Genomic DNA, 15289 nt, shown 5'->3' with positions numbered 1-15289 from the left:
TCTTTTGGTGCAACAACAACTCTAGCTTGTAACAAGTAGTATCAAAGCTTGATCACAGGTTCGAATCTCCTCAGGTAACGCTGAGGGGGGAATTGTTGGACTAACCTCCAACCTTCCCCTTCAGGATTTGTGACATGGCTTAACTGCCTCCTATGTTATATAAGTCTAGTGGTTGTATCAGGCATTAATAGGTTGATCTTTTGGTGCAACGAAAACTCTAGCTTGTAACAAACTGTTATCCACTTTAGCAACCAAACATGTTATTTCAATAGGATTCAACCGAAATACATTACATATGGACCTTGTTCCTATTCCAATCAGCTTACCATCTTTGTCTTTGATAATGCAAGTCTTCTTTGTGAATTCCAACAGATAACCTTTATCTACCAACTGTCCAACACTCAACAAGTTATGCTTTAATCCGTCAACAAAGTAAACATCATCAGTGTTAGTATTCCATCAAGAGTAATAGATCCTATCCCTGTGATGTGACAGGCTGCATTGTTAGCAACTCGAACAATACCCCCATCATGATTCCCGAATTTAACAAATTTATTCATATCAACAGTCATGTGATGTGAACATCCACTGTCTATTATCCATCAAACTTCTTTTCAACTTGGGAAACTAGAGCCTTTTCCTCTCTAATTTCTATGTCAAATCATCTTCCTTAATGGCTACGAATCCTAATTCATTGTCACTTTCACTCTGAACTTTTTCATCAGTCGTCAACTTCATTTGCATACAGACAATTTCTAGGTCTTCTAGGCTTAAATTTTCCCTTATACTTTTTCTCTCTTTTAGGACATTTAGATGCATAATGACCAAATTCATTACAAGTCCAACATTTAAAAATATTCTTACCATCTGGTTCTCTTCTTAAAAGAAAGGCTATACCTTCTTCAATCTTCTTATCTTCATCAGATCTGATTCTACTGTTGCTAGCAAAATCTCCATGTGTGCTCGCACTTCTAGTCAGATTAGACCGAAGACTTAAAGCACTGAAAGTTGTTTCAACTCTTGTCAATTCTCCAGCCTGTCTCATACCTGCTTCTGTTGATTCCAATCTTCCAAGCAAGGTTTCTCTAGAAAACCTCTCAGTACAAGGTATCAGAAGTTCAATCATATGGGCTGCTTGCTTAAATGGTGGTGTCAAGGTTTTCAACATCTTCCATACAACCTCATTTTCTTCTTTGGATCTGTTAAATCTAAAGCCCAGAAAACCATAAAGATTACCAGCAATAAGAAGAAGACAAAATTGAAACAAGGAACACCAGAAATATCCTGAAAAAACCCTTCTAGAATGAAGGGAAAAACCCAGCCACACAACAAAAATATAGCTTTATTGATAATGAAAGTTCAAGTGTACAATGCCTATCACTTAATGCGATATATATAACAAAAGAAGAGACTCTTCACATTATAACCGAAGGTCTCTTGAAATTCTTATAACTCCTATAATTAAATATGACTCTTCGAATATTCATGCCTCAATGCATGAGAATGACACATGTCATTTACATTTAATGTTACAAATTAAACTTAAGTGTCCTTTTAAGCTAAAGATGACAATAATGGTAATAATGTCCAGATTCCGAGAGATAAAGATCTCTATCGCAGCTACAAACTTTAACACTCCCTCTTAGCAAGAGAGATCTTTAGCTTAACAGTCACACAAAGCTGCAACCAAAAATGTCAATAATAAATTATGATCATACGAATTCAAAACATAATTCATAAACTTACTCAATATGAACACCTGTAACAATTAATCATATTCATGGAATCACTTAATATGAAAACCTGTAACAATCAATCATATTCATGGAATCACTCAACATGAAAAGATTTGTAAGACTCATAGCTAAGTCTTTATTCACGGACTGTCTCAACATGAACTATCATGGAATCTCTCAACATCCAACTCTCATCACAAAATCTCTCAACATGATGACATCATGGCCTCTCTCAACATGATGTTCACTATCGCACAGTGAAAGAGTTATCATAGCTGATCTTACAATCTCATTTATTCACACAAGAATAGAAATATGCATAAAACAAAACTTAGTTCCATTTAAGTCTCAAATTTTACAAATACCATAAGCATATATGAGAGTAAAGGGGATTCCATAAACACTCCCTCTTAACTATGAAGCCTCCCTCTGAAGCACAAGCTCCCTCTGAGCTTTGTATCTGAATGCAACAATATATTTTTAACAATATCTTTGTCTCATGATTCTTGTTGCATCCTGCAACCAATAGAGATTAAATCAATCTATCATAAAAAACATATATAGAGATAAGATTTTGAAATAAACACTATAGAATACTTATCTCTCTCTCTCATGGATTGTCCTCATATAAAAATTAGAGCATAGTCTCACCATATATGCCCTTCAATGACAATCCATTATCAACACTTTTCCTTATCGAACAACTTCTAACATCTATGGGATTAACATTTCCTCAATATATCTCCATAGGGTCCCAACAATGTTTTGTCAAATCAAGCATATTAAATGTTTCCAACACATTTGATGTGATTTCCTGCCTTCAGAGGATTAAACTAATAAAGAATGCCTTAACATCATTAATAAAATTGTACTTCTGCATACTTCCAATAGTAATCTAAGGGAAGGCAATACACAAGAAACAACTGGACGTAAAAGAGAAGTTTGACATCCTTCAGAAAGCAACAAAAAATTCTCAACATTGCTGAGTTACCTCCCGAATTGGGTGCTACACCTACTATGATGCAAAAAAAAAACTTTACTCTCATAACAAAATTCCCAAATAAGAAAAAAAATATTCACGTTTGTAACCCACATATGACATTCTTGCATTCCTGTCTCTCTCATAGTTGTTGAGATTATCTTCTTCACTTTATTATTGAATAATAAAAAATAGACGTTGATGATAAACATTAAGTATCCATTTTCTTTCAGACAACGTGCAAAAAGCTAGGAGCTCACTCATCGAAAGGCCAGGATAAAAATTTAAAAAACCGACGATCGTTGTCACTGCATTAAAGAATAGCCACATGCAAGACCTCTCACATGTAGAAGAAAACAATAATGAGACGTCAATTACAAGATATACCCATGCAAGCACAATCTAACAAGATTTTTCAGGAGGAGAATATGCATTAAAAAATAATTTACCTCTCGCATATGCATAATATCATAGGGCAAAGACAGAGATACCTGTAGCTGTTTCGATCCTGCTATCACCAATCAAGAGCAGCTTGATAAGGTAATCATAACCGGCCTGAGCTTTCCCTGTGGCTATAGCCATCCTCTTAACTAAACTTTACCGTTCTCTACTTCTTCTATTATGTCATAATGATTGTCTCGCTAAGAAGAATCGACCCATTTTTAGAGAAAGCCAAGCTAGTCACAATGGAAAAATATTTTTCAACAACAATGCACTTCTTAGATTTGAGATCCCATACTTGTACTATGGCATTTGCACTTCCAGAGATCACCAAAAGACGTCCAAGAGGATCCAAATGAAATAGAACTGTTGTAACACCCATTTAGCGCCCTTGAAAAGAATGCTTGCAGAATCTTCCTTCCACATCCCACACAAGAATATTTTTGTCAGCACCAGCAGTTGCAAGCAATCCTCCAGAAGTATCACAAGTCATGTCTACCACGAGACCATTATGCACCTTTCACGATTTGATGCAGGTGAAAGATGATAAATTCCAGAGTTTAACTTGTGCGCTTCAACCGGCAGAAAAGAGTAATTTATCGTCAAGGGTGAGTGCCAATGCGGTGATGGGCTCAGGATCTTCCTCCAAAGCACTTTTGACGGAGCCATTCGCCACCTACACAATCTTAACTTGGTCGTCACAAGCGCAAAAAGGAAAAGAAGCGTCTGAAGAAAGCCTATAAGGTCCCCCGGTGTAGAATTTATGTAAAGCGGGGAAGCCTCGAAAGTTTTTCTTCAAAAATATAGAAGTACCCATGGCTCGCTCGATGCTACGAGCTCACGGGATATCTGTAGATTAGTTTGTTTTGAATTGCGCTTTGCTCTGTTAGCCATTGAATATCTCCAGCTAGGGCTTTTGACATAGCATCAATACGCTATGGTGACACAAGCTTTAATAAATAATAAATAACGCCCAAAATTAAAAGAGACGCCGTGAAAGAGAAAGATGCAAAGGTACAGGATTAATAAGTTGGCAAAAATCTCCAGCCATAAACAATCTCTGAAGATACTGAAATAAATCAAATCTCAACCTGGACATGAAGCACTACATTTTCCTTAACGATATAACACCATATAAATATCAAAAAATATAAGCAACATCACGTAAAAACAATTTGAACAAGAAAATCTTCTTATAAGGTGATATCTAACTAGGCTCTGATACCATGTTAAATCTAAAGCCCAGAGAACCATAAAGATAACCAGCAATAAGAAAAAGACAAAATTGAAACAAGGAACACCACAAATATCCTCGGAAAACCCTTCTAGAATGAAGGGAAAAACCCAGCCACACAACAAAAATATAGCTTTATTGATAATGAAAGTTCAAGTGTACAATGCCTCTCGCTTAATGAGATGTATATAACAAAAGAAGAGACTCTTCACATTATAACCGAAGGTCTCTTGAGATTCTTATAACTCCTATAATTAAATATGACTCTTCGAATATTCATGCCTCAATGCATGAGAATGACACATGTCATTTACATTTAATGTTACAAATTAAACTTTTGTGTCCTTTTCAGCTGAAGATGACAATAACGGTAATAATGTCCAGATTTCGACAGATAAAGATCTCTATCGCAGCTACAAACTTTAACAAGGTCCACCATATGATTTAATTCTTGCAACAATCTCAAATATCCTACCAACATAGCTTCTTACATATTCATCTTCCATCATTGTAGCATCTTGAAATGCACATACCAATTCTGCAATCTTATTCTCTTTGTATGTGTATCACCCTCAAAAGTAGATTCTAATGCTTTCCAAATCTCATAAGATGTTAATAGAGACTTTACCTAACTGTATTCATTTTCTGGAGGGCTAATAGTAAGGCTTCTCTGGCTCACATATTGCACATGAACAGATCTCTTTTTGCTTCAATGCATTCTTCAAGCTTTTCTTCTTTTACAATTTCCTTGTTGCTTTTCGTCAAAAGCCAATAACATGGACCCATACACAACAAATGAGTCTTCATCTCATCCTTCCAACTATCATAGTTGACCCCATCAAATTTAAGACTATCCTTTCTGAAAAGATTTGCCATGGATCTCCCAAAGTTGTTAAGCTTTCTCTTCAAGGACCTAACACTCTGATACCAAATGTTGGAATATATAGTCCACCAATATAACTGAGAGGGGGTGAATCAATTATCCAACTATTATCACAATTATCAACCTTAATCAAACTTAACCATGTGAACAATATAATCAAAAACCACAACAAGATACTCATGCACAATAACAGCAGATATGTTAACTAGGGAAACCCTTGATCAGAGGGAAAACCCCGGTGAGAATAGTACCCACAAGATGATGTACTAATATAAATATTCCTTGTTAGAGGATGGACCCTGTTAGGAGTCTAAAACAACATTCAGTACATATTAGTCCCTGTTAGGAGACTCTGAATCCCTATTAAGAGATTTCAACCCTGTTAGGAGTTGTAGAAGGCAGACAAACCCACTGTCCAAACAGCTTCAAAGGCAAGACCAATGAACCCACTGTCCAAATGATCTTTGTATTATTCCTTGCAGAATAATTGAATTGATTCGTACTTCCTTCCTCTTTCTTTGTCCCATCAACCAGACCTCTACTCCTTCTGATCTTGATACTAGATCACGAACTTTGCATCCAATAATCCCTTGGATCGCTTACTCGCATTTACCAAACACTATGCTCATTTTCACACTTCGCATTCAATACTTGATACACACACTACATCATTCCTTACAAATAAGGAAAACATCTTTCCTTTATATCCTATCTTCAAAACAACTCCTTGAGTCGGCCTTAAGGCTTTCCCAATTAATTATAATAAGATAATTAATTAATTCACAATTACAATAGCACTATCAGCTCACAAGTATATACAAAACTTCACACGTTCGACTTCAGGACTTGCGCACTTGCTAACGTCACCATCAGACTGTCCTCTGTCATTGGCTAACCGCACATCACCAGATTTTCTCTGCTAGAAGATATAATAGGATCATTAGAAATTGCTTTCTATGTACTTTGTCTTTGCACTACTCTCTGTAAATCACTCATAGCTTACGTACATCTTCGACTTAGACTCTGCGTATTTACCTTTGTCATTAGGACACAAGGTACAACATGTCCTTGACCGCACATCACCAGACAATCAAATCCTTGTTTGTACAACTATGATCTCTGTCTAGTACTCTATCAATCTTCACAGACTTACTGGTATGTTGACATCAATGACAAAAACAATCATGAATGCAACATGTCAATACTCTTCAATGCTTAGGATATTCCCCCAAAGGAATACCATCAGCATTCATGCTAACAATTTAAGCACCCACTTAACTAAAAATGAAAATCCATTGCGTGTAGCATGTATAAACAATAAGGCCACTTAACTAAAAAGGTATGGATAGATGCGTTAAGAACAGAAACACGTGGCTTGCACAGCTTAAGACAACCAATGTCATGGAGAATATCCCATCTTTCTGTGCTTCCACACGATCTGCTGTAGGCATTGTTTTTGTAGTTTTAAGAAAAACTCCTTGTCTTCGATGGTTGCAGACAATATGTTATAGACATTGTTTTTCTAGTTTGTTTTTAAAATCTCATATTGTCATGTACCTGAGCCTTGCGGACAGTCAAATGGGGTGGATGTAGTCCAAATTCATGTTCTTATTCCATAAAGCTAGAAAAACAATTACAAGTACGGAAATGCTTCAAAACAAGAATCCCTACACCTAATTCTAGCATAAGATTCAGAAACGTGGACAGATTACGTAAACTTATAAAACACAAATTCCACATGACTAAAAGGAAATTCTGCCCATATCTGATTATGAGGATAACAGAAAAACCTATTTAACCTATTACATTCGGTAAAGAATTTGGATGAAGGAAAAACAAAATTTTGTATACTCCGTGTAGAATGCTTGCATATAGCATTTTTTTCATTTTTTTATCTTTTTGCTCTCTTCTGTTTATTTGCATTTCATAATTTCCTAAATACAATAAGCTTGCGCTCACAACCCTTGGTACGCAAATGCAAAAAGTCATTGCAGCCAATTCTATCAGACGTTTAACTAAGGAGAAAAAAATATATATCAATAAGTATGAATCGATTGCCATCAACTATACAGCGTGGAATCTTAGATGAAAATAGGTCATAGAACGCATTTTATTAAACAGAGAAAAATCACCTCCGTGACCACTTATTCGGAAAAAAAAAAGTGCCCATTTGACAATATTAGGACTTGATAAAAACCCAAGGTTTGTTTACTGGATGTGGCGAAGAAAGAATAGAAGCTTACCACTAGATAGTCTGGTTCGAGAGAGTTTGAGCTTGGCGATGATGACGATTCAGAGATTGCAGACACCTTGAAATTTCTTATGTATTGTGGCTTCTGTTTGTAAGGTGTGAGAGAAAGACCTTCTCTTTTGAATGAAGATTCCGAAATGGAGATGGACTGTCTACCCCTTCCGCCAGTTTGGAATTTGAATGTTGATGCTGCTAATGATCGAGCTGTTGATGGAGTCTCCAGAATAGCATGAATTGACGGAGAGATGATGGCCATTCTTTTTGGCTTTCGGAAAACTTGATATGTGATAGGATATTTGCATGTATGAAATTGTGTCTATAAGATATAATTATTCTAATAAATACAATGAATAATACTAATACTGGTACCAAAATCAGATGCAATGGCTAGGTGGATAGTAAGAATATCTCTCTAATAATATATTAGAATATACAAGATATCACATTTTTAAAAAATATGTATGTCATTGATTATCATTTGTAATATGACTAAAATAATTTTAGAATGAGTCTTTTAAATAAGGACGCAAAGGTCAAAGTTCCTACCTAAGTATAGTTTTTGCATATGACAAGTAACAATTTAAATAGTGTTTTATACATTAAATATGCAATAGGATAAAGCATGTGATGCAATTTCTCATTGTGTTTTAATAATAGTTTACATTAGCAAAGCATCTACTCAATCATGTTATACAACTTGATAGAGCAAAAGTATGCCTCATAGCATATCAATGCATGTACATTATTTCATTATACATATACGACATAGAGAGTATACTTGGATATGAGACTCATGCATATACATTATTTAATTAAACGTCTTACTTTTTACTGAATGGTATCTTTTGTAACTAGCATTAATTATAGTTTGATATGTCATTATAGTTATCCATGATACCTGCAAATTCCATTTTGTGCATGTTAGTATATTGTAATCATGTCTCATAATAACTTGTTTTCAATATTTTGAATAACTATTAATTTGTAACTAGTCATATTTGCATTTTGTTATGAGCAACTATTCAATCTCCATTTGTCAGGACATGATTGATGGCATTGTTGTGGTTCAATGTAAATTGACCTTTCATAGTGAAATCTCGAAGGATAAAGATGAACTTTGATTTGTCCTGTGTGTAGTCCTGAACTTTTGTGTCTTTCAGGCTTGGTAGTAGTTGCTCAACAATGAACTTGTCTATTGAACACTGGATGATTTGTTTGTTTTCAATTGTGATAATAGTCTTTAGGTATAATGAATATACATATGCAACCTTTTGATTACATCTATTGCAATGAATTGTTTTATCTTCTAGCATTCCATAATCCTCAAACTTTAAGTTGCATTGGGAACAAAATGCATGAAATGGATTTGAGAATGAGGTTGTTACTTTGAGAACCCCATCAACCTGCAAGATATGTTTTGATATTAATGTAGCTTGTGTATGAATTAATTCGTAGTTGAAGTGTTGAATTATCTAAGTTTGCTTATCTGTAGTGTTGTTTGTAGCAATGCATTCAAAGCATCCAATGTTCTCTTATTTACGCCGAGAGGTGTTCTATACAATCACAGCACAAATGCCCAGCACGAGAATATGCCAAAAAAGATTCTCCATTAATAAAAAAGAATTGGGAGCAATTACAAACTTCCAAATTAAATATTAAAAAAGAATTCTCGAAATAATAGCTGGCCGAAATAATAGGAAGCCAAATGGAGGCCAAAATAATAGGCTCGAAATAATAGGGCCAAAAAAGTAGGACCCAAAAAAAGGGACAAAAAAAAAAGGGCTCGAAAGAATAGGGCTTGAAAAAATAGGGGCGAAATAGTTTCAATATGATGTTTTTTTTGGTTAAATATAATTTTGCATGCACATTCATGCTTATTTTTTGTGGGGAGTGGGGGAATTTGAAACAAGTTCGTGGAATGTGAAGAGATGTCTGTTGGGGGAGATGAGGAGCCTCTCAAAAATTATAAAACCAAGGCTCCTCATTTCATTTTCATTTTATGTTTTTACAGAAAGGAAGAGGTGGAGGTTATTGGAGGATTAGATTGGAGTTTTTGAATAGGAGTAGATTGAAGTTTTGGAGTAACATTTTTGCAGGTGAGATTTCTATTTTTTATTTAGATTTTCATTTAGATTTACATGTAGATGTAAATTGAAATTCAAAATTAGTTATAATATTCTACTTTGATTTAGATTTCAATTTTAATTAATTTCATTTAGATTTAGAATTCTATTCATAACTATTTAGGCTTGCATTTAATAGTTTAGTCTTGCATGTTTGATTTAGATTTAGATTTGTATTCAAAATCTATTTGATTTATATATTTTATAATACTTTTCATTTACATATTTTAAAAGTGCATGTTTCAAATTAGTTTTATATTTGCATGTTTCATATTAGTTTTAGATTTGCATATTTCAAAATAGTTTTGGTTTGCATGTTTTAGATTTAAATGTTTCACAATAGTTTTACATTTGCATGTTTCTAAGTATTTATATTTTCATGTTTCAAAGCATGATTTTATCATTACTCTAGATGTGAATGCCACCATATCAATACAATTTATATTTTATTAAAGTTAATGATTTATTTAAAATAGATAAATCATATATTTAGTATATATTTTATCATTATTGAAATATAAAATAAAATAAAATTCTCGAAATAATAGCTAGCCAAAATAATATCAAGCCAAATGGATGCCGAAATAATAGGATCTGAAAAAATAAGGCCAAAAAAATAGAACCCAAGAAAATAGGGCTAAAATAACTTAATTAAATTTTTAAATATAAAACATTTTCTTTTTGTTAAATATATTTTTGCATGCACATTCATGCTTATTTTTTGTGAGGAGTGGGGGAATTTGAAACAAATTGGTGGAATGTCAAAAGACATCTATTGGGGGATATGAGGGTTCTCTCATAAATTATAAAACAAATGCTCCTCATTTCATTTTCATTTTGTGTTTTTGCAAGGAGGAAGAGATGGAGATTATTGGAGCAATTAGAGTTTTTGAACAAGAGTAGATTAAAGTTCCATATAGTTTAGCCTTGTACGTTTGATTTAGATTTAGGATTCAAAAACTATTTGATTTAGATATTTGATAATACATTTCTTTTGCAGATTTTTAATGTGCATGGTTCAATTTAGTTTTACATTAGTTTTAGATTTGCATATTTCAAAATACTTTTGGTTTCTATGTTTTAGATTTGTATGTTTCATAATAGTTTTATATTTGCATGTTTCAAAATATTTATATTTTTAATGTTTCATAATTAAATTTAATCGTTGATGTGGACAAGAAGGTCACCTTATCAATAAAATTTGTATTTTATTAAAGTTAGTGATTAATTTAAAATAAACGAATCATATATTTAGTTTATATTTTGTCATTATTTAATTAGATTATATACGTGTTTTATTTAAATATTTTTCATACTATATATAGATTTTTATTAATATTTATATTTGTAATGTTTGAAAAGTGGAAGACAATGCCACCATATTTCAAATATTACAATCTAACTATTTCATTTGAAATAGTTTTGATTTTTATTTATGTTATTTTCAACATTATTTATTTGAAAGAATTTATGTTAACTATTAATACTTTTTCATTATGATTATTTCTACATGTTGATTTTTGTTTATAAGTTTGCAGGTTACTATTTGAGTTATGGATACCTCAAATAGAGAATCAAACATTATTGGATACTAGAGCCTAACTACTTCAATGATCTCAAATGATTTCTTGGAGATTGAGTTTGACAAATGCCTACGGATAATTAAAGAGGTGCACACAACTATAATTAAAGTTGTAGAGAAGCAATATTTCCAATTGATTATGTTGAGGAAATGGAAGAAATGCATATGGAAGATGCATAAAAATTTCTATGTGACACATCTACAAAACTGGATGGGTTTCCCTCAATGATGAAAGAAGTATTTCGCAATCATTGTTCAAATAAAGGTCACAAAAGAATCCTAATCATTGAAGAATGTGACATGTATTTACACCATCACAAATATATTTTTTGTATATAGTTCATTCTTGTCTCTGGTTTCAAATTTTTACTTATAATTAGTTGTATTGGCAATTTTATTTCCCCATTGTTCAATGTAACTTTCGTGGAGAAGAGAACAAGACAAAATAAATTTATTGTTGTACAAAAAAATTCTTCAATGGATGTGGCTACTAAATATATTAATTAAGAAAGAAAATCATAAGTCTAAATAGATTCCTTAATGACAGGGAGATTTATTGATTACAATTCTTAATCATTGCAATAAAAATTGCATTAGCATTATTAAAAATTCAACAATATATAATGTTCTCACATCATCATGGAGAAATAATTTTCATAAAATTGACTCTTATATATTCTTTCACACTTTTAACATCATCTGAATTGTTGTGTTGGGACTTATAACTTCCCTTTCAAGAATTAATTTTTCCACTATTTGAGTCATTTGTATAACATATATCCCAAATTTGACCATAGTTGTACTCCAAATACTCCAACACTACACCTAAATCTCATACTTCCCTTAACTTTGTCCCTTATTTTAGTGTAACATTTAACCACTTATTAACCCTAACCATAACACTGAGTGTCATATAAATGAAATTGTAAACCTTGGATCCTAACTTTAACTCTTACTCTATATATGATTGTACTAATAATTTAGTGAATTATATACCTTAGCCTAACCCTATATGTACAAGTAATTAGAAATAATATTATATTTTTTATAAGTGATAATATGTATATACACACACCCAGAGAGAGAGAGAGAGAGAGAGAGAGAGAGCATACCTATAGACAAAAAGGAGCTCATATTATGTTTCTTATAGAGGCATGTTTTATGTAGAGAGAGAGAGAGAGAGAGATTGATTATGAGGTGTATCTAGAGAGAGAGAGAGAGAACATAAAGGGAGAGAGCGATTAGGAGGAGTATCTAGAAAGTAGGGTGGGAGAGATAAGTGGGTGTATCTAGAGATTAGAGAGAGAAATTAGGGAGCATTACTAGAGACTACAGAGAGAGAGGGTATATTTAGATAGTGGGGGGAGATATTAATGGGTGTAGTTAGAGAGAGAGAGAGGGGAGAGAGAGAGAGGGGGGAGGGATTACATTATTAAAAAGGCTAATAACTTGTATCACAATAGCACTAATCATGGGCACTATAATAGAACTAACCCATATTAAAATTTAACCTGTCAGTTATCCTAACACCAAGGTAAAGTGTAATAATAGCACTAACATTAGCTATAATATGATTAGTAACCCAAAAATTATCTTAACTGCAATAATAACATAAACCCTAACTCTAACTCTAACTCTAACTAGATAATTCTAATTTTAACCCTAACTTTAGCTCTAACTCTATCTCTAACTTTAATTCTCCCCCTAACCCTAACCTTAACCCTTTATAATCCTATATCTAATGCTAATTCTAACTCTAACCCTAATTCTAGCCTTAACGCTAAGCCTTACTATAACTCTAATCCTAACTCTAATTCTAACTCTAATGCTAATTCTAACCCTAAATCTAACCCTAATTTTAATCCATATTCTAACTCTAACCCTAACTCTGACTATAACTCTATCTCTAACCCTAACCCTAACCCTACCCCTACCCCTAATTCTAACCTTAACTCTAACTCTAACTCTAACCTTAACTATAATTATAACTCTAACTCTAATTGTAACCCTAACTCTAGCCCTAACTCGAACCCTAATCCTACCCATAATCCTGATCCTAACACTATATATAATGCTAATCCTTACCCTAACACTGTATGTAACTCTAACTCTAATCCTAACACTAATTCTAATCATAAACCCAATCCTAATTCTAACCCTAACTCTAACTCTAAACCTAAATCTAACCCTAACTCTAGCCCTAACCCTAAACCTAACCCTAACCCCAACTCTATCTCCAACTTTAACTCTAACTTGATCCCTAACTCTAACTCTAATTCTAACCCTAACCCTAACCCTAACCCTAGCCTCAATTCTAGCCTCAATTCCAACCCTAACACTAACACTAACACTAACACTAATTATAACCCTAACCCTAATGCTAACCCTAACTCTAACCATAACCCTTATGCTAAACATAATCCTAGCCCTAATTCTAACCCTACCTCTAACTCCAACTCTTGTTCTAATCCTAATTCTAACTCTAACTCTAGCTCAAATCCTACCTCTAAATCTATCCCTAACCCTAACCCTAATTCTAACCCTAACTTTATTTGTAACCCTAATTCTAGCCCTAACCCTAATTGTTACCCTTACCCTAACTCTAGCTCTAACTCAATCTGTAACCCTAATTGTATTTGTAACCCTAATTCTAACCCTAACTCAAATGCTAACTCTAACACTAATTGTAACTCTAATTCTACCCCTAATCCTAACCCGAACCTATATAACCCTAACTCTGACCCCAATTCTAACCCTAACCCCAATTCTAGCTCTAACCCTAACCTAATTCTAACCCTAACTATGACTTTGTTCCTAACTTTAACCCTAATTATAACTTTAACTCTAATTCTTACCCTAACCCTAACCCTAACCCTAATTCTAACCCTAACTCTAACTCTAATGCTAATTCTAATCCTAACCCTAATTCTAACCCTGATTCTTACCCTAAATCTAACTCTAACTTTAACTCTAACCCTTACTCCAACTCTAACTTTATCTCTAATTCTAACCCTACCCCTAACTCTAACTCTAACTCTCTTTGTAACCCTAACCCCAATATTAACCCTAACCCTAACTTTGACTATAAACCTACCCCTAATCCTAACCCTAACACTATATATAACTCTAACTCGAACACTAACCCTAATTCTAATCCTAATCCTAGCCCTAACTCTTACCCTAACCCTAAATCTAATTAGGTAACTTTAACCCTAACCCTAATCTAACCCTGACCACAACTCTATCTCTAACTTGAACCCTAACTGTAACTCTAATTCTAACTCTAACTCTTATACTAACACTAACACTAACACTACCTCTAATTTTAACTCTAACTCTAATTGTAACCCAAACCCTAATATTAATCCTAACCATAACCCTAACACTAACCCTAACCCTAATGCTAACCCTAACCATAACCCTAACACTAACCCTAACCCTAACTCTAACACTAATTCTAATCCTAACCTTAATTCTAACCCTAAATATAACCCTAACTCTAACTCTAACTCTAACTCCAACCCTTATTCTGACTCTAATTCTAACTTTATCTCTAACCCTAACCCTAACTCTTATTCTAACCCTAACACTAACCCTAACTATATTTGTAACCCTAATTCTAACCCTCACCCTAATTCTTACCCTTACCCTAACCCTAACTATATCTCTAATCCTAACTATATTTCTAACCTTAACCATAATCCCAACTCTAACTCTAATTTTAAACCTAACCCTAACCCTGACTGTAACTCTAACCTTAACCCTAACTCTAGCTCTAATTGTAAACCTAACCCTAACAAGAACCCTAACTCTAATTCAAACCCTATCCCTTACCCTAATTTTCATCCTAATTCTAAACCTAAATCTAACTCTAACCCTAACCCTAACCTTAATTTTAACCTTAACCCTAACCTTAACTCTAACTTTGACCCTAACCCTCACCTTAACACTAACCTTAACCATAAACATTAATTTGTCCCTAACTCTAACCCTAAATCTAACTCTACCATAATTGGACTCTAACCATAACCCTAACCCTAACTTTAATCTTGGCTCAAAA

General features: G+C 33.5%; 1 protein-coding gene across 1 annotated transcript in view; it reads right to left on the bottom strand.

The window, feature by feature from the left end:
- The window catches only part of LOC149559400 (Thioredoxin z), a 97069-nt gene extending 89243 nt beyond the window's left edge, over positions 1-7826 (bottom strand). The window contains 2 exon segments of the mRNA XM_089833301.1: positions 7517-7799; positions 7801-7826. Coding sequence (XP_089689427.1) covers positions 7517-7799; positions 7801-7826 — 309 coding nt within the window.
- Positions 7827-15289: the final 7463 nt, after the last annotated feature.

The sequence above is a fragment of the Cupressus sempervirens genome, chromosome 5 (assembly GCF_028749045.1).
Source record: "Cupressus sempervirens isolate cs-2001-9-10 chromosome 5, ASM2874904v1, whole genome shotgun sequence".
Classification (NCBI taxonomy): Eukaryota; Viridiplantae; Streptophyta; class Pinopsida; order Cupressales; family Cupressaceae; genus Cupressus; species Cupressus sempervirens.
The sequence above is the reverse complement of the archived record's forward strand: the minus strand, read 5'-3'. Positions and strand labels throughout refer to the sequence as shown.